The sequence below is a fragment of the Neofelis nebulosa genome, chromosome 7 (genome assembly GCF_028018385.1).
Source record: "Neofelis nebulosa isolate mNeoNeb1 chromosome 7, mNeoNeb1.pri, whole genome shotgun sequence".
Lineage (NCBI taxonomy): Eukaryota > Metazoa > Chordata > Mammalia > Carnivora > Felidae > Neofelis > Neofelis nebulosa.
Window position 1 is genome coordinate 101,314,935 of NC_080788.1, and position 21,352 is coordinate 101,336,286.

The window sequence follows — 21,352 nt, forward strand, 5'->3', positions numbered from 1 at the left end:
GGAGAGACAGCAGGAGCCGGGGAGGGGCAGAGAGGGAGACACAGAACATGAAGCAGGCTCCAGGCTCCAAGCTGTCAGCACAGAGCCTGACACAGGGCTCGAACCCACGAGCCATGAGATCATGACCTGAGCCGAAGTTGGACGCTTAACCAACTGAGCCACCCAGGCGCCCCCACCTTAACTTGTTTTAATGCAACTATTAATATTTTGTTTAAAAAGTTTAAAACTCAGGACAAATGATAAATCATTCAGGATGCTGGGGCACCTGGGTAGCTCAGTCAGTTAAGCGTCTGACTTCGGCTCAGGTCATGAACTCACAGTTTGAGTTCAAGCTTCGCATGGGGCTCTCTGCTGTCAGCACAGAGCCTAGAGCCTGCTTCAGATCCTCTGTCTTCTTCTCTCTCTCTCTCTCTGCCCTGCCCCCACTCACGTTGTCTTTCTCTCTCTCCCTCCCTCTCTCAAAAATAAACATTTGAAAAACATCATACAGGATGCCAGAACAACAGGCATAAACCAGTCCTGCCTCAGGCAAAACTTGGTATATGGTCCCTTGATGTACTCTTGTTACTCTCTAAGTGCTTTGGATTTTACTCCAAGAGAGATGGAACACATGAGAGAATTTTAAACAGAGGAGAGATACTATCTGAATTCTTAAAAAAAAAAAAAAAAAAAAATCACTCTGGCTGCGGTCTTTAGAAGAGACTATACAGATGCAAGGAGGGTAGAGTAGGCAGACCATTTAAGAGGTTACTACAATAATCCAGGCAAAAAATGATGGCATCTTTAAATACAGCAGTAGCAATAAAGATTGTTAAGATTCTGGATATATTTTAAAGCTTTGTAATCACAAATTGAATTTTTCCTACCAAAATAGGCCTTGAGACAATAATAACCCAGTAACATTTAGCACCCCTAGGAACCAGATTATAATCTCTAAACACCATTTCCCACTAAAAGAACCAGGACTATTTAGAAAAAACGTTAATAGAAAAAAGGTTAACTCCAAGCTCAAAGTAAGAAAAATGCAAAATAAGCCTAGAAGATCTTTTCATAATAGAAAGCAAAAATTCTAGGGGCGCCTGGGGTGGCTCAATTGGTTAAGCAATCGATTCTTGATTTTGGCTCAGGTCATATCTCACTGTTTGTGAAATTTGGGCTCTAGTTTGGAGTCTGCTTGGGATTCTCTCTCTCTCTCTCTCTCTCTCTCTCTCTGCCCCACACCTGCCCTCTTTCCCTCTTTCTCTCTCTCTAAATAAATAAATAAACATTTAAAAAAGGGAAAAAAAAGTCTACTAAGACTACTGAGATCATCTCAAAGGCCATGATCACTTACTTGAAGGAGCATCTAGTGACCAAAGATGGAAAAACTCAAGCATCAAAAGGAATAATAAAAAATGACTACAAAAGAGTCCAGTACATTAAATATGTCAAAACTCCGAAGTTCATAATAACACTTAAAAATAAAAATCTAATTGGTCATCTCTGGAGATGCTAGAGCACCAAACTCATAATTATTCTGAAAACCGGTAAGCAAAGGAAAAGAATAAAGCATTTATATTGTGTGCCCTGCATAAACTGTATTTCAGGGCATCCAAATAGTTGACAAGAAATGGTTTTATAGAATAAAAACAGATAAGAAGTATGGAAAGAATGATAAAAATATGTTTTCCGTCATATGTGGAATTTGAGAAACTTAACAGAAGACCAAAGGGGAAGGGAAGGAAAAATAAGTTACAAATAGATAGGGAGGGAGGCAAACCATAAGAGACTCTTAAATACAGAAAACAAACTGAGAGTTAATGGGGGTGGGGGTTTGGGGGGGCAGGGAAAATGAGTGATGGGCATCGAGGAGGGCACTTGCTGGGATGAACAGTGGGTGTGGTATGTAAGTAATGAATCACAAGAATCTACTCCCGAAGCCAAGACTACACTCTATACACTATATGTTAGCTGTCTTGACAATAAATTATTAAAAAAAAAAAAAAAAAAAAGGATGATATAATTAGAATATCAACATTTTCAAACCCCTAATGAAAGAATGCAACAAGTAATAATCATCAAAGCAGCTAATGAAACTTTCAGGTAAAAAGCTAGTGGGTAACTTTATAACAGATACATAATGAACCCAATGATAGATCTTAACATCATAAAAAAAGAAAACCAGACATTATGTGTCTTCTGATATGATGTAATAGTAAGTACACAGCAACTCCAATCAATATATATCAGAAAATGAATCTGAAAAGCCTTAATACCAAAAAAGAGGGAGAGGGAATGGACATGGATTGAAAGACATTTAAGAGACAGAAACATACAAGTAGTACCAGAAAATATGGAAGTGCTAAAAAAAGAGAAAAACCACAATGATGGGAGTATGTTAAAGGGACACAGGAACAACTGAAACAACTCCCAATAGCCAGAATAGAATAATTTGAACAATAAAATAAAGTCATACCTGATTATAATCCAAAGTATAAAATAAACATCTCCTGATATAAATAAATGATTGAAAAAATAAGTAAATGGAGGGAGATATTAAGTCTCCCATACTGAAAAATTCCAATTTATATCCTTAAGAAGATAGAGCCCTCCTGAAGTATGGGCTGTACACAGTGAGCTCCCTCCAAAGAATGCAGTGTGGAAAGGGTGGAAAATAGTAAATCTACAGTGGAGAAAACCTGACAAAAATTATGTCAGTCAGGTGATCAAGGTTAACATTAACAGTAATAAGTCATGTTGATACTATGTACCCTTGATGCGATGTGATGAAAAGGGCACTTTAACTCTGTAGTCTTCCTCCCCAAAACACATAACCCCAGTGTAATCATGACAAAAACATCAGACAAATCCCAATTTATGGACATTCTACAAAATACCTGACAAGTATTTCTCTAAACACCTTATCAAAAACAAGGGAAGTTTGAGAATCTGTCACAGCTAAGAGAAGCCTAAGGAAACATGACTATTAAATATAATGTGGTATCCTAGATGGGATCCTGGACAGAAAAAGGACATTAGGTAGAAATCTGAACAAAGTATGGACTTGAGTGATATCAATATTGATTCATTAATTATAACAAATGGATCATAATAATGTAAGATGTTAATTATAGATGAAACTGGAATGGGGTATATGGGAACTATATTATCATCACAATTTTTCTGTAAATCTAAAAGTATTATAAAATCAATACTTTTATTTATAAAGGTAAAAATACTTTTAAAATCAATACTATTTAGGGGCGCCTGGGTGGCGCAGTCGGTTAAGCGTCCGACTTCAGCCAGGTCATGATCTCGCGGTCTGTGAGTTCCAGCCCCGCGTCAGGCTCTGGGCTGATGGCTCAGAGCCTGGAGCCTGTTTCCGATTCTGTGTCTCCCTCTGTCTCTGCCCCTCCCCCGTTCATGCGTTCATGCTCTGTCTCTCTCTGTCCCAAAAATAAATTAAAAACGTTGAAAAAAATAAATAAATAAATAAAATCAATACTATTTAAAAAAGAGATTGGGAGGTGCCTGGGTGGCTCAGTCAGTTAAGTGTCTGACTCTTGATTTCGGCTCAGGTCATGATCCCAGGGTCATAAGATCAAGCCTCACATTGGGCTCCACACTGAACACGGAGCCTGCTTGGGATTCTCTCTCTCCCTCTCTCTCTCTGCTCCTCCCCAGCTCGCACTCAGTCTCTCTCTCTCTCAAAATAAATAAATAAATATTTTGTTTTAATTTCTAAAAAAACAAAAGAGAGAGAAAGAGACCTAAGAGACACAGGAACCAAACGCAATGTGTGAAATATGTTTGAATCCTGTTTCAAACAAACAAATTATTATGAAACAAGTAGAGAAATCTGAACCCTGACAGTGGTTATGTTTTTTTAAGTATTTTTTTATCTTAAAAATATCTATGAAACTTTTGTAAACAGAGCGATTTTTCTATGAATGGCTTTAAAAATAACTGGGAAAATGGAGTTCAAGGTACAGATGAAACAAGATTGGCCATACACTAACTGCTGAAGCTCTTTATTTATCTCTCATGTTTTCTATAATAAAAAGCTGAACAAAAGAAAAAATAAGGAATTAGAGCCATTGAGTATAAATGACTCCTAATGGGTTTTACTGTGAAGGACAACAGAGAAGTAGGGTCATGCCTGGCAGGAGAAATGAGTTTTATGAGTTTTTTGTTAAGATACTAGACACATTAGTAAGTGTACGTACATACCTTGTAGCTTGCCGATTTAATTCCATCAGGAACTTCATCCTGAAAAAGAAAAAAAAAAATGCTTTTGTATGACATTTAGTCTATCTTCTGAAAAAAAATTTAAGTTTCTATGATTTATGAGATTATTTTTATTTATTTATTTAAGTTTACCTTATTTATTTATTTAAAGTAATCTCTGCACCTAATGTGGGGCTTGAACTCATGACCCCAGGATCAAGAGTTGCATGCTCTTCCAACTGAGCCAACCAGACGCTGCTTTGAGATTATTTTTTTATTTATTTATTTATTTATTTATTTATTTATTTATTTATTTTTAATATATGAAATTTATTGTCAAATTGGTTTCCATACAACACCCAGTGCTCATCCCAAAAGATGCCCTCTTCAATGCCCATCACCTTCCCTCCCTCCCACCCCCCATCAACCCTCAGTTTGTTCTCAGTTTTTAAGAGTCTCTTATGCTTTGGCTCTCTCCCACTCTAACCTCTTTTTTTTTTTTTTTTTTTTTTCCCTTCCCCTCCCCCATGGGTTTCTGTTAAGTTTCTCAGGATCCACATAAGAGTGAAACCATATGGTATCTGTCTTTCTCTGTATGACTTATTTCACTTAGCATCACACTCTCCAGTTCCATCCACGTTGCTACAAAGGGCCATATTTCATTCTTTCTCATTGCCACGTAGTATTCCATTGTGTATATAAACCACAATTTCTTTATCCATTCATCAGTTGATGGACATTTAGGCTTTTTCCATGCATAGGGGCACTTGTACCCCAATGTTTGAGATTATTTTTAAACAGAATTGTTTAGGAGGCATCTGAACAGCACAGTTGGTTAAGCGTCTGACCCTTGATTTCAGCTCAGGTCACCTGAGCTGAAATCAAGGGTCAGACGCTTAACCGGTTGAGCCCTGTGTTGGGCTCTGCTCTGAGTGCAGATCCTACTTGAGATTTTCTCCCTGTGCCCCCTCCACTTGTGCACTCTCTTGCGCTCTCAAAAAATAAAGATGAAAAATAAAATAAAATAAAAAAATAAAGTGTTTTTAAAAATTGCTTTAAAAAAGATTCAAATTTTCAGTAACTGTAAAACCAGTTGCTTTTTCTGACCAATGTTAATATAGCCCATTTAATGTGTAAGTGCAATTAAATGCCTTTATTAAGTGTCTACCATATTTTGAGCATGCTTAATAAGCCATATAAATAAGTTATTGGTAAACTTGAATTTCCCCAACTAATGTTTTCTATTACTAACTATAAATACTAGAACTTTGGGAAATAAAACAAAACATTTAAATTGACAATATCACTTTAATGATATTATCACAACAGAAATGGTTTCACAAGTTAATCCATCCATTTTCTTTTTTTTTTCTTTTTTTTTTTTTAAATTTTTTTTTTTCAACTTTTTTTTTTTTTATTTATTTTTGGGACAGAGAGAGACAGAGCATGAACGGGGGAGGGGCAGAAAGAGAGGGAGACACAGAATCGGAAACAGGCTCCAGGCTCCGAGCCATCAGCCCAGAGCCTGACGCGGGGCTCGAACTCACGGACCGCGAGATCGTGACCTGGCTGAAGTCGGACGCTTAACCGACTGCGCCACCCAGGCGCCCCAGTCCATCCATTTTCAAAAACTTTTGTCTGAGAATATACTAAAAACATGATTCTTAATTATTTAACGATAAAAGACCCATAAATAATATTTTACATTTGCTTTAATTCCATATGCCAGATAGGTTATATAGCAATATTTTATTTGCACATATAAAAATAAACCACTCAAAAATATAGCATCACTTCACACCCATTAGGATGGCTATTATCCAGAAAATAGAAAATGGCAAGTATTAGTGAGGATATGGAGAAATTGGAAGCTTTGTACATTGCTGGTGGGATGTAAAATGGTACAGCTACTGTGGCAGAAGGCATGGTGTTCCTCAAAATATTAAACACAGATTTACTCAATGATCCAGCAATTCTAATCTTGGGTGCATCCCCAAAAGAACTGAAATTAGGAATGCAAACATAGTCAGTCAAAGACAAATATCATATGACTTCACTCATATGAGGACTTTAAGACACAGAACAGTTGAACACAAGAGAAGGGAAGCAAAAATAATACAAAGACAGGGAGGGGGGCAAAACATAAGAGACTCTTAAACATGGAGAACAAACAGAGGGTTACTGGAGGGATTGTGGGAGGGGGGATGGGCTAAATGGGTAAGAGGCATTAAGGAATCTACTCCTGAAATCATTGTTGCACTATATGCCAACTAATTTGGATGTAAATTAAAAAATTAAAATAAAATTAAATAAATAAAATGAGCTGCAGAGTATTTCAAATAAATAAATAAATAAATAAATAAATAAATAAATAAAGTTATCCAAGGGAAAAAAAAAAAAAAAAAAGGAATGCAAACAAATACTTGTGCACCCATATCCCAAACAGCATTATGCACAATAGCCAAAAGACAGGAATAACCCAAAAGTGAATCAAGAGAATGGATAAATGAAATGCAAATGCATGACAATGCAATATTATTCAGCCTTAAAAAGGAATAAAATTCAAATACCATGTATACATGGTACTATGGGTAAAACTTGAAAACATTAGGTTAAGTGAAACAAGCCAGACACAAAAGGACACACTGTGTAATAATTCTCCTTATCTGAGGTACCTAGAATAGTCAAATTCATAAAGAAAGAAAGTAGAATAGTGCCTGCCGGGGGCTAGAGGGACGGGGGAATAGGGAGTCATTGTTCAGTGAACACACAGTTTCAGTTTGTGAGGATGAAAAGGGTCTGCACGTGGATGGTGGTGACGGTTGCACAACAGTGGGAATGTACTTAATGCCACTGAACCGTGCACTTAAAATGGTTAAAATGGTAAATTTTATGTTACGTATATTTTATCACAATAAAAAAATAGAAATATATGCTTTTAAAATGGGAAAAAAAAAAAAAAAGGCTTCATGGAAAGTGTAAAATTCTCTGCTTCCAGAGTAGAACACTTCAAATTTTAATGCTCTGAGAATTCCTTTTTTTTTTTTTCTTAAGTTTATTTATTTTGAGAGAGAGAGAGCCCACATGAACAGGGAAGAGGGAGAAAGAATCCCCAAACAGGCACCATGCCCATCAGTGTGGGGCACAATGTGGGGCTTGATCCCACAAACCATGAGATCACGACTTGGGCCGAAATCAAGAGTCAGAGGCTTAACCGACTAAGCCACCCAAGCACCCCTAATACACTGAGAATTCTTAAGCAACACCAGGTGTTTTGTTCATCCACCCCCCACCCAAGGAAAACAACACACCATGAAGAAAGGAGGGAGTTTGTTTACCTGCCAATTAATTTCATTCTGTTATACTATAAACACACCTTTAGGTAAGATGTAAGAAGAAAAACAAACATCCTATTAATCTCACCAGTAAGTCAAAGGATTATTACGAAAGAATAATTCAAAATAGGTTTTATATTGGTAAGTTGAGGTTTTTTAATATGTAAATATTAAACATTATATTTAACCTAAGGATTAAAAAGTTATTTTAGTTGTATTGCCCCCTTTTTAAAACATTGCAGTTATTTGCAAAAAGGTGTAACAGTTGTCACATGTATACTTGGTTCTTACCGACTGACACGGTTTGACAGCACAGTCTCTCCGACCACACTGGTTGATATCGTTCCAGAAAGGACACGGCCTCTTCAGGTTTACCTATAGGATAATAACAGAAAAAGTTACAAGAGTAAGAATCTTGAGATTATTATTCAACAGGTGTTGAATTATGATGTGATAACCTGGTCATGCTATCAGCTGCAATTATTCTTTTTCTTCGCTTACAGGTTGCCAAGTTCCAGTGATTGTACCAATGTGTAACTTGTGTTAAGTAAACTGGTAGACTTGGTTAGAAACACACAGACTGGTACTAAACAGATCCTGAAGATGGGAACTAGGAGCCAAAGTAGCTCATATCATCACTGCTCAGCTGATACTTTTTTTAAGGCAGTAACAGGCAACTGTTGAACTCAGACGATAACTACATATTCCAATGATCAGATATTTTAAACCCTTTAAGTAGATATCTCAAGATAAAATATCAACAGTGACTAGTTAAAATAATACAGGTCAGAACAAAGTCACGCTTCTCAAAAAAATGTAGTTATTTTAATTAACTGGAGTCAAGCCAGTATTTTGGGAAAGTATGCATTGGCAATTTTGGTAACAGTATAATAGTTTCTGTTCTGAGTTCAAGTTAACCAACAAGTTTCTAACTCCAGAGTGCAAAACTCAGTTGTTGAAATTGAAAGTATCCAATGGATGGTTTCAGAACCACACTGTTCACTCTTGTGAACTGAATTTTAAATAATGGCCACAATTTTGAAGTTCAGGAATTCCTAAGAAAATACAATTATCCATTTAAACTTTAAGTATTCTTATACAAAAAAATTAAAAACAAAAATACCTTGTAATATCTAAAGTAGTCGCTTTCAAGAAGTTTTTGTAGTCTTGGGAAAAGCCTGTAGTTATTAAATCTATCAATGGTTTCAACATCACAGGTACAATCATCCAAGTAACCACTAACCTGTTACAAAGAAAATAAAACAATACATCAAAATACCTTAGTTGCAACAGGGTTCTTTTTCCTGACAAGGTTAGGACTCAAGCAACTCTTATCTTCCCTCCTCATGATTTTCGGAGATGAGACATGACAGTAATCTAACAATGCGATTTCTCTTGCTATACACCTACAAGAATGTGGTGCATACCTTTTGGAGGGTACACTGAGCTCATCCCACACCCATGTACACACACACATAGGCAGAGTTGGTCCCCTGCAGCCACTTTGTAACCCTGCCCCAGACCTGACCAGGGGTCAGTATCTAACCCAAACCATGTCTTGGTCCCTGCTCCAGGAATCTGGACTTGAGAATAAGAAGAGATCTCTCTCCCTGCAGCTTGACCACTAAAGCAAATAAACTCAGACCATATTCCATCATGTGAACTGAGCAGCACATGAGCCAGTCAGCAAAAGAGAGGAAAGATTTTTAAAGATACACAGTGAAGCAGAGACAGGAAACAGAAAATATCTGATACATGGATTCCCTGGGGTTTTCCAGCTCCTACTTCCACCCAACATCCTTGAAGCTCAGTTGCATTCCTATCCTTGGCCTTCCTGAGACTCCATATTCCCAGGATTCAACTGTCTCTGTATTCCCTATTAAGTTTCCTACAGGATGTATAGGTAGGGGACATGCTTGGTGAACGTATAAAAAGAAGTGATACTGGGGGCGCCTGGGTGGCGCAGTCGGTTAAGCGACTGGTCACAATCTCGCGGTCTGTGAGTTCGAGCCCCGCGTCGGACTCTGGGCTGATGGCTCGGAGCCTGGAGCCTGTTTCCGATTCTGTGTCTCCCTCTCTCTCTGCCCCTCCCCCGTTCATGCTCTGTCTCTCTCTATCCCAAAAATAAAATAAAAAACGTTGAAAAAAAAATTAAAAAAAAAAAAGTGATACTGAATTTATAAGATAAACAATAATTCATTATAAGGATTTACCAACTCTCAAATACTAGTCCATGACAGTTTATTTGTCCAGGTTTGAAATGGTGCTTAGAAATCACTTATCATTAGCAGCACAGAGATAGCAAATTGACCACTAAGCCAATTCTGATCTTCACATGCTTAAAACTAATATCTTAATGGTAATTACGATCAGACAATGTTATCAGAAGTGAAACTAAGGGCATTATGCTAAGTGAAATTAGTCAGTCAGAGAAAGACAAATATCATATGACTGTACTCATATGAGGACTTTAAGATACAAAACAGATCAACAGAAGGGAAGGGAAGCAAAAATAATATAAAAACAGGGAGGGAGACAAAAATAAGAGACTCTTAAATATAGAGAACAAACAGGGTGTTGCTGGAGGGGTTGTGGGAGGGGGGATGGGCTTAATGGGTAAGGGGCTTAAAGAATCTACTCCCGAAGTCATTGTTGCACCATGTGCTAACTTGGATGTAAATTATAAAAAAATAAATAAGTTATAGAAAGTAAAAATTAAAAAAAAAGTGAAGCTAAAAGTCTTAGACGTTTGTTTGGCGCTGCGCAAACATCTAACAGAATTAATTTAACATTGCTAACATTGTAACATTGTAAGTAACAAATATATCATGATTTAAGAACAGTAACTAGATTGTTTTGTTTTGTTTTGTTTTGTTTTTTAATATAGGGCATGCTGTAGAAAAGAGATCCTTATCATACTTTGGTCTGCATACTTGCTTTACAAACTACTTTCGATTATATTTCAGAGAGACTTACTGTCAAAAAAATTTTTTTAATCTACTGGTAAGGAAGCAAATACTTCACTAAAATACTGAATGTAGGTGTTTTCCCATTGGAATATGTAAAATCCTACCCTATTTTTAATTTTAGAATGTCACAAAACAGGAATGCAAAATTTTTACCTAAAAGTAAATACTTTTGGATGATGAGAGATAATACTTTGGATAATGACAGCAATATTTAAGAACTAAGATTTGTCCCAATTTGTGTAGTCTTATTTGTTTTGGACTAATGCAGGTTCTAGAAATCTGATCTACATATTTTTTACTGCAATAACTACTTATTTTCATTTCATATGCAAATTTGTCCTTGTTTCCTGCTAAAAATTCTCTTGAGTATACAAAAATCTTCAGGTCCTAATTTGGGGTACCACAAAAGTGCTTTATTTTTAATTAAAAAAAATTTTTTAATGTTTATTATTGAGAGACACAGAGAGACAGAGCATAAGCATGAGAGGGGCAGAGAGAAGGGGATACACAGACTCTGAAGCAGTCTCCAGGCTCCAGCTGTCAGCACAAAGCCCGACATGGGGGCTCGAACTCTCAAGCTGTGAGATCATGCCCTGAGTTGAAGTTGGACGCTTAACCGACTGAACCATTCAGTCACCCAAAAACAGAAGTGCTTCTAATCTAGATGATTTGATTTTTCACCTCTTTCTTTTGAGCCTTAAAAGTAGAACTTCTAAGGACATAAAATAGCTACTTTTTCCTCTTGGATACAAATTATTACACAAAGAAATAACAGGCAGAGACTACAAACGCCAAAGGGACACATGCCTGATAGGGACAGTAGGTCACAAAAAAGAAACAAGCACATAAAACAAAACAAAACAAAACAAAACCAAGAGAATGGTTTTGAAGCAATTACTTTTTCCCCTGAAATAATTCATTTTTAAGGTAAAAATCTATCTTTGAAACTCAAGTTCAGGCATCACCTCTTTTGGAAAGCTACCCCTGGGGTACCACTCATCCCCTGCTGGGTTAACTGTCTCCTATGCGCTCCCATGGCATTCCACATACTCCTACATAAGGATTACCTCACTCCTTTGAATTTATATAGTTCACTACCTCCCTCTAGAGTTTACAATCCTTGAGAGCAAATCATGTTTGTTCATTTTGTATTCCCAGTCTTCAGCACTGTACTTCTAGAAAGCACACACTAGATGCTCAATATTTATTTGTGAAGTGGATGTGTGAATGAATGAATGAATGAATGGATGCTGTCTACTGTCACTGTCATTCCCTGGAAACAAGCATCACAGTCTGATGATGACTAGGTTCCTCACATCATCTATGGTAGTGCTCTGTGCTCCAGACTACACAGGCCCAAGTGGTAGGAATGCACTCAGAGCAAGGGAAGCAAGCAGCGAAGGCAAATAACCCATCACATCCAACATTTTACCAATCTATACCTTAACTACAAAGGAAGCTAGAAGAAGCCACAAACCATAAAGGAATGCAAGGTGCATTCACAGCAGAGATGGCTTTGGCCCAGAGATCCTGAAGAGGGAAGACAGGACAATGGTAGATTGGAAACCCTCTGACCTTTACCTACAAAATTGAGCAGGAGGTATTTCCAACTACAACAAAAGGTAGCAGGGCAGCTAAGGAGGTAGGGCAGGGATGGAGGAATTTCAATAGATGGAGAAGGCCCAGCAAAGGAGAGGCAGGAAGATACTTGGAAACCAAAGCCATGTGACAGTCCAGATAAGCCTGCCAACAGGCAGAACCTGATCACTGGAAGAAAGGTTGGCAGGCATGATGCCAGGTCCAGTTCTAGAAACTAGAGAACCAGGCATGTTACAGGAATAGAGTCTCAAGAAAAGATTAAGGAAGAAATGCAATTAACAGACCCAGGGCAGAATCTTGGAAAACAAAGCAGTCTTAGTACCTAAACCAAAAGATGGACATTGATCTGGAACAAGGATGACCTGATACTGTGAACTGTGTAGCAGCTTCAGGAAGTGCTAAGGCTGCTTAAATAATTGTCACACTATCTCCTAAACTGAAACAGATTCTGACCCTACCATAAGAATGTGAATTTTTTTTAATTCTTTTTTAAATTTTTATTTATTTTTGAGAGAGAGCAGGGGAGGGGCAGAGACAGAGAGAGGGAGACACAGAATCTGAACCAGGCTGCAGGCTCTGAGCTGTCAGCACAGAGCCAGATGCAGGGCTCTAACTCACAAACTGTGAGATTACGACCTGAGCCGAAGTCGGACACTTAACTGACTAAGCCACCCAGGCACCCCAAGAATCTGAATTTTTTTTTTTAAATGCACCCCGCGCTCCCTACCACACACATGCACAAAGTGACTGATGCATGCTAAAAATTGAAGCTCATTGATCCATGCTTTAGGTGATAATCAGCCGTGGGTACGGAGCCAAACTAATAGGTGGCAAATAGAAGGTCCTTGCAGAGGAATGTAGATATAAGGACCAGGGTAGGTCTGACATAATGTCACCCAGCTTAAAGTCCTAGTCTCTTACCAGTTGAAAAGCTTTTGAAGGCCCTTCTACTGCAAACTCCCAAGCACACAACAATCCCCTCCTATATACTCTGAAGAAGGAGGCAATATATAACAATGGTTAGCACGTAGGCCCTGGACTCAAGCCTTCTTGGGGTTGAATCCCATCTCTGCTACTTACCAATTTTAAACATACCCAAAATTTTTAACCTCTCTTAAGCCTTAGTTTCCCATGTGAACACAATATAGCAATACTAATAGTTCCAATCTCAAAGAGTTGATATCAAGATGAAATGACATAATATAAATGCCAATGTTAGTATTACCCTACCACTGCTTAAATGCTTCTGGTGAAAGTGGACGTACAATTACCCCAAAGCAACTCACATTTTTTTTTTTAATGGATAAGAAAAAAAAGGCCAAGTTTGCAGCTAAAATTTTCCAAAACTTTTACATCTGTCACCCCACTGGAACATAGATCTAGACAGCCAAAAGTTAGCTGCAGAGGTAGCCTCAATTACTTTCTCCATGGACTCTGACTGGTTTGGACCAAATACCAAAATATAAAAGGCAAGAGAAAAGAAAATAACATGGGCCTGCTTGTTCCCTATTTTCTGCTTACAGGTACTCTTTAATTTACAATGAAAGACAAAAAAAAAAAAAAAATTCTAAATAGTTTCCTTCTGTGCCAACAACTTCTAGTCCTACCAGACTATCATTTTTTTCCAAAGCACTTTGAGAATATATTCCTCATACTTGTATGAAATATGAAATGCCTTTTAAAAGTGCTCAAAGTGGGTTTTTTTGGCAAAGACCTTTAGTTGTATGTAATTTTAGAGTGTTCTGTGACCATTAAAAAGAACTTGAAAACTATTCATTGAAAAAAATTGATGGGGGTGTCTGGCTGGCTCAGTCAGAAGAGCTTGGAACTCTTGATCTCAGGGTCCTGAGTTCAAGCCCTATGTTGGGTGTAGAGATTACTTAAATTAATAAAACTCGCTGACAGCATGGAGCCTGCTTAGGATTCTCTCTCTCCCTCTCTCTCTGCCCTCCCCAGCTCTCCAGCACACACTCTCTCTTGCTCTCTCTAAATAAACTTTTCAAAAGTTAAAAAAACAAAAAAAGAATGTTGACAGAGACACCTCTGTTAATGGAAACAAGGAAACACCAAAGATTCTATACTGGGTGGTTCCAAGGACACAGAATGCTACGAGCTATTTCTGCTTTAAAGCCTTAGTCTTTACAACTTTAAATTGTTGTTAAATAACCCAACGTATAGCAACCAATGAGACACATGCTTTGTTCCACATGCTTTGTTCACAAAGGCCTGGAAGGCAATAAGTACTCAGAGACAATGGACATCTCTCCAGTATAACCTGTTTCAAAGATCCCTCTAAGTTTCAATCCAGGCTTATTTCCACCTACCATGCAACATATTACCAAGTGTCTCTTCTGTGACCTAGCCACTCTAACAAATAAAAACTATTTTTGAAATTGAGCTAAATAAGACACTAGACAAGTAAATCTGCTGAAATAGATGTAGGCAAGTGTATCTACAATGCACTCCAAATGAAAATAATCCATCTTGGGGCGCCTGGGTGGCTCAGTCGGTTAAGCAGCCGACTTCAGCTCAGGTCATGATCTCGCGGTTCGTGAGGGCTGTGAGTTCAAGCCCCACGTCAGGCTCTGTGTTGACAGCTCAGAGCCTGGAGCCTGTTTCAGATTCTGTGTCTCCCTCTCTCTGACCCTCCCCTTTTCATGCTCTGTCTCTCTGTATCTCAAAAATAAATAAATGTTTAAAAAAAAATTTTTTTTTAAAAAAGAAAATAATCCATCTTGAAATAGTCATTTTGGATGATCTGCACTATTCCCCTTTCATTAGCCTGATAGAGATTTACTACACTCATAAGTAAGTGGATCTGAGCGTTATTAGCACTAGCCATAATACGATTAATAAAACATTTGGACTACATGGGAGTTTTACAAACTCATTTCCAATTAATTTAAATGAAAAACATGTCCATACTGCCTCCATATCTGGGCTTCAATATTTCTTCTGAGTTTACTTCTTAATCCTGGGATTCCACGCATTGAGACTAAAGTTCTGTTACATTCATTCTCTCTACTGGTGCATAATGGGGAAAAGGAAATAAGAAATTCTGTCAAAAGGAAAACAAGAAATCTTGTCTGAAGAATCTTCATTCATGGGGTGCCTGGGTGGCTCAGTCAGTTGAGCATCTGACTTCAGTTCAGGTCATGATACCACAGCTTGTGGGTTCGAGGCCCACATCAGACTCTGTGCTGACAGCTCAGAGCCTGGAGCCTGCTTCAGATTCTGTCTCTCCCTCTCTCAAAAATAAATAAACATTAAAAAAAATTTTTTTAAGAATCTTCACTTACTTGAAGCTCATACCTATTACAACAAATACAAATATTATTTTGGTTTAAAGAAAGGGTAGGTCATGATCATGGGGTTCTTTACACGAACTGTTACAGGCTTGTATACCAAAAGGGGAGGAAAAGGCCAATTTTCTGTGCAAAAATGAAAAAAAAATTTAAATAGAATGATAAAATAAAAAGTGGGAAGCTGTATATAAGGAAGATTTACAAGTCTAAGGCAATCTATCACTTATTTGCAGCAACTAACACAGAAGCACTGCTATCAAAAGAACTTACAACATACAGCGAAAATGGTTTTAGTAGGATTTGATGTCAACAGGCATATGTAGTAACTGACTAACTTTAAAGATTCATTTGGAGCTATCCACCCATCTGAAAGATGAATTCCAGAAAAACATGCAAATGGCCCACTCAGCAGAAAATGGAAAGAATATATTCCTGCTAGCATAGTGCTAACATCCTGTATTATAACTTGCCTAATACTTGCTAAGCACCCATTATGTACCAGGCTCAGTACTCTGGAGTATCAAGAAATGGGACTAAATTTTAAAATTTTTAATTTATTTTTTGATCTCTTAAAACTCGTTCACAGTAGGCTTCCATGAATGTTTATTAAATTTAATCTGATTATTTGTAGAGCTCTGCACATTTTACTTCAATGGCTTTCTAAGGCTAAAGAACCACATGTTGCTTTGGCTCAAATTAGAGCTGATACTCTGTTAACTGAACCCCTATACCGGGCCCCCATGCAAGAGGGTAATGAGGGATGATGATGCGTAATTCAAAGTAGAAGTGGTGCGAGAGAGTGGCAACAGACAGGGAGAAAAAGTCTATTAACAAAACAGATTCAACAGAACTTTGCAGCTAATTGGGTATGGCAAAGAGAATGAGAGATTTTAACTTGAAATATTTTTTTAAACAGGGTTTTGTGTTTTTTGTTGTTGTTTTTGTTTTATTTACCTATTTCGACAGAGAGAGAGAGAGAGAGTGAGAACAAACGGGATGGGCAGAGAAAATCTTTTTTTTTTTTTTTTTTTAATGTTCATTTATTTTTGAGAGAGAGAGAGGGAGGCAGAGAGAGGGACCCAGGATCCAAAGCAGGCTCCGTGCTGACAGCAGAGTGTCCGATGCAGGGCTTGAACTGGTAAACCTCAAGATCATGACCTGAGCCGAAGTCGGATGCTTAAACTTCTGAGCCACCCAGGTGCCCCAGAAAAGAGAGAATCTTAAGCAGGCTCCACACTAAGCTGTCAACCTGAAGCCTGACTCGGGGCTGGAAGCCACAAACCATGAGATCATGACCTGGGCCCAAAGCAGGAGTCCCCTGCTTAAACAACTGAGACACCCAGATGCCCCTTTAACTTGTATTTCTAAACGTTAGATCAACATTTAGTTTTTGATTTAGTGTCTAGCAATATTTACTGACTTGTTTGTTTGTTTTAAGATTTTACTTTGTAAGTAATCTCTACAACCAACATGGGCTCCAACTTACAACTCTAAGATCAAGAGTCACATGTTCTACTGACGGAGTCAGCCATGCACCCCTGCTAACTTGTTGTTTTTTTAATGTTTATTTATTTTTGAGAGTGAGACCACAGAACAGGGCAGGGGCAGAGAGAGGGAGACATAGAATCTGAAGCAGGATCTGCACTGTCAGCACAGAGCCCTATGTGGGCTCGAACTCAGGAACTGTGATGTCATGACCTGAGCTGAAGTTGAATGCTTAACTAAGCCCCCCAGGCAGCCCTTCTCACTTGTTTTTTTAAAATGCTTAGGATCTCTGCCTCTCCCCAATCTCCAAAGAACTTTATTCACTAACTTGTATCACACCATAGTTATCTCTATATTCCAAACACTCAGGTCAATATACACACTGTGTATAAATGTTTGTTGAATGAATAATTTCCACCATTCATCTCCCCTTATCTTTTCTTCCACCATTTATTTCCTTTATTTCTGTGTGTGTGTGTGTGTGTGTGTGTGTGTCTCGTTTCCATTCACATCTATATGCTTGTCTCCAATTTTCTCTTCATATCTGTTATTGCTTGTTCCCTCTCCCCATTTCCCACCTTACCCCTATCTCTTCCATTACTGACCATAGTAGAACTAAAATGCATTCTTTTTCAGTCTATTGAACTGAAATTGATGGTCTCTGTTCTTAAGTTGATTTAAATAGATCATTTTTAATTTTTCTTAAATTTGTTTTTTACTATGGGACCCTCAATTTATTATTTTTTAAAGTTGATTCTAAAAAAAACACAAAAACCTGTCACTTTTGTTCTAAATGGAAAAGAAAGGGATCTAACAGATTTTTGTGTTGGGGAGTATTCAAATCTTGAAAATGTTACAAAACGGGGGGGGGGGGAGCTTAAATACTAATCAGAAGGAAAAAAGTGTAAAAAATGTAAAACTCCCCAATTTTAAACAGATATCTAAAAAGGTTATTGGAGAGGAAAGTGAAAGTTGAAAGCTCAACATGTACTTTTATTCCATTATCTAAAACTCTAGACTATAGTTGAAAATGTTATATTGGACATCTTCTTTCAACACTAAATACCTTATTTTGAAGTCTCTAATTTCTACTTTATTTTTAAATGTTTACACTTTGTGTTATGTTATATTTGTAACCTGAAGAAAAATGAACCTTCTTCCTTTTAAGTACTTGACTGTATGCAGTTTGCAACGTAAAGGAGCTTTTCCATCTTAGTTGGAAAGCAGCAATTTCCTTTTAACCTCTTACTCATAGCCAGATAACACCTCAACTCCCAAATCATTCAGCAAAACGACAGGATGCAAGAATATAAAAGTGAAAGAGACAGTTCTTCCTCCCATAATATGTAAAGCTGTTTCTTTCCTCTGTGAAAGAAAGAGTAGCATTGTCCCTACACAAATGTTATTTCTGATAAAAAAAATAATAATAATAGTAAAATCCACTTAAAAGGAAAAATTTGGATTGCCTACCTCAATTTTGTATAAAATGTAATTTTTATCAACAGAAGCCAACCAAAACGTGACTTTAAGAGTAATTGTATTAAAATACAGGATCACGTAGACCAGAAAACCTCTAGATTTCTTTAATGTTTTTTTTTTTTTTTCCTCAAGGAACCCACATCTCATGATCATAATAAGTTTGTAATCAAACTTGTGCGCTGAGGGGTAAGGGTCATCCTCCCAATTCAGACCAGCCAAATGGGTGTCACGGTAAGAGAATCTCATTACATTTAGTAAATAGAAAGGACACACAGGGCGAGGAGGCACTGCAAGCCGCGGCCTCAAAAACACAAGGCAGATGGGCTTAGAAACAGGAAAGCCACACGAAACGATTCTCCTGCCTGACAACGACATCTGAAAGTAGCCTCCCCCACCCTACAAAGGCGTACCCTGCCCAGGAAGGATGGCGAAGGCACCTAGCATGAACACATCGTACGCAGTTCCAGGTCAAGTTAGAAGTTAGGAAGACCCAGGTTCCGCGAAAATAACAAATACTGAGTGAGCGTGCACAGTGTGCACGCCCTCCCCGGGCAGGGAAGACCAACAAAGATGTATAAACCAACTCGGTAAAATCATACAGCATACACCCACACCTCTCCCCCCACAACGGATCCGAAGCGCCGGAGGGCACGCTGACGTCCAGGCTGCGGTGGGAGACCTGTACAGACCACGCCAGGCAAGCCGCAGAGGGCTGAGCCCGGCCAGGGAGCAGAAGCTCAGGGGGCTCATCCCGGCGGGTGGAGACGCAGAGGCACTCCTAGCCCCTCACCTGCCGGGGTGCGCGGGACAGAGCGCAGGGCGGAGGCGGGAAGCACCGGGAGCGGCCGCGCACAACCCTCACCTGGCAGAAGCACCTTTGCGCCGCCGTCTCCGGGGGCTGCTGCCCACCGCGACCCAAGCCGAGCAGCCACACGGCCCCCACGAGGCCGATCAGGAAGCCCCAGCGGCGGCCCATAGCCGCTCTGGCCTCTCGTCGCCCGGCCCGTCCCGGTCCCAGCACTCGGGCGCAGGCCGCGCGTCCACTGATGAAGCCCGCGCGGGCCGGCCCCCGGCGACGCCCCACCTCCCGGCCGCCTCCCAGGCCCGCCCTCGGCTCTCCCGCCTCTCAGCGGCCGCCACCTCCCGGCTGAGCCGGCGGACGTGCCAAGGCGCCCGCTCCGGCCGCCCGGGGCCTCGGGTCGGCTTCCTTCCCCGCGCGTGAGGCTGACGCACGAGCCCGCTTCCCGGCTCGGCCCCGCCCGGAGCACCGCGCCCGTCCCCGGCCCCCAACGCCCGGTGCCTGGAGCCTGGCCCCGGCGCGCCCGCCGCAACCCCAGCGCGGGAGTTGGGGGTCCTTCCCGCCGCCACCGCGCGAGCGAGCGAGCGAGAAACCCAAGGGGTCTGGGTCTCCCCGCAGGGCCCGCCCCACCCCGCGCAGTCCCGGCCAATCCTTCGGTCTTTCCAGACGAGGAAGTCAAACCGTACCAATTACGCATCCACAGTGTCCCTGACAGTCTTAAAGCTGAAAGGGATTATGAGTGATAACCTAGACCAGGGCTGCATAATAGAGTTTCTAGTCGTCACATCGAAAGAGCAAAAAGAAACAGGTGAAGTTCATTTTAATAATCAATTTTATTCAACCCAATATGTGCAAAACATTTCAAAATACACTCAATATTAAATTATCCATATTTTATGTGTTGTTTTTGAAAGCTGGTGTACATTTTATGCAAACTAGCCACATTTCGTAGTCAAATGTAGCGAGTGGCTACTGTATCAGTCAGCACAGGTGGAAACTACCCTCTCATTTCATAGAAGGAAACAGGCCCAGAGTGAGGCGATGATGTGAGAGCAAGGGGCGAGCTGGATAGTGAGAGAGCCATGTCCTATAAATCCCAGCCATGGGTCTAGTCTAAAAGCCACCCCCCCCCCCCCACCCAGGAGAAATTTTCATGGTGAAACTGGAAAGCTTCCCAACACCTTACACATTAAAATTTCAAATTAAAAATTTTTTGGTATGTCATTTTTTAAAAGCCACCATTTATAATGAAGTAGCTTAGGATATGGTAGGCCCCAAATAGGTTTTACTTCTGTTTTCTAGCTGAGAAAAATAAGCATAGAAAGTTTATATATGTTACTCAAAGTCACATGGTATGATAGAGATGAGACTCAAATTCAGATTATTTCTTACTTCAATGCCCATAACCTATGGTCTGTCCATCACTTATTAATCCAATCTCCCTCTTTACCTAGGAAGTTTGTTTTCATCAGACCTGTGTACGGATGTATTTATCTCTCCAGGGCCCAACCCAGCTCACTCATTCCCTCTTCTATGTGGTCTTCTTGGTTTCCTCTTCACCCATTTCCAGTCTCTAAATGAGTTTTGATTCAATAAACTTACTCTATGCCAGACTGAGCTTGACATTACAGATATGAAGATACAGAAGGCCCAATCCCTGCACATGGAGAGACACCCCATGGAACTTAGCAGGTGATCTTTGATGACATTTCTACTTCATGTTTCTACAACTGAATCGTAATCTCTTTAAACTCCTTAAGCAGGGATTATGTCACAGACATACCTGTGACTCTCAATACCTTAACAAAGCTTCTCTTTGCAAGTGTTTGTAAAATGAATGAATGTTTTATATTATATATATTATATATATTAATGTATATAATATATATTAATACTGGCTACAGTATTAATATCTGAAGATATCAAAATATCTATCAAAAATAAGAGACATAATATGAAAATGGAAAAACTAAACAATAAAGCCTAAAACTGCAGAAGGAAGCAATCTGAACATGAGTCAGCTCTGGATTTCACCCTGATGCAATAAGCCTGTAATTTGGGAGAGCTTAAAACTGTCAATGTTCTCAGGATGAAAGCTTCCATTCCTAAGATTTGAACTCTTGCCCACAACAAATTTAGCAAACTTGTAATCAGAAACAATCACTATATAAGACT

At 39.3% G+C, this 21,352-nt stretch overlaps 1 protein-coding gene across 1 annotated transcript in view; it reads right to left on the bottom strand.

Moving 5' to 3' along the window:
- The window catches only part of ERO1A (endoplasmic reticulum oxidoreductase 1 alpha), a 46,727-nt gene extending 27,270 nt beyond the window's left edge, over positions 1-19,457 (bottom strand). The window contains exons 1-4 of the mRNA XM_058739059.1: positions 19,241-19,457; positions 8,665-8,784; positions 7,833-7,916; positions 4,210-4,248 (exon numbers count right to left, since the gene is read on the bottom strand). Coding sequence (XP_058595042.1) covers positions 4,210-4,248; positions 7,833-7,916; positions 8,665-8,784; positions 19,241-19,354 — 357 coding nt within the window. The 5' untranslated portion in view covers positions 19,355-19,457. The remainder of the gene's footprint in view (positions 1-4,209; positions 4,249-7,832; positions 7,917-8,664; positions 8,785-19,240) is intronic.
- Positions 19,458-21,352: the final 1,895 nt, after the last annotated feature.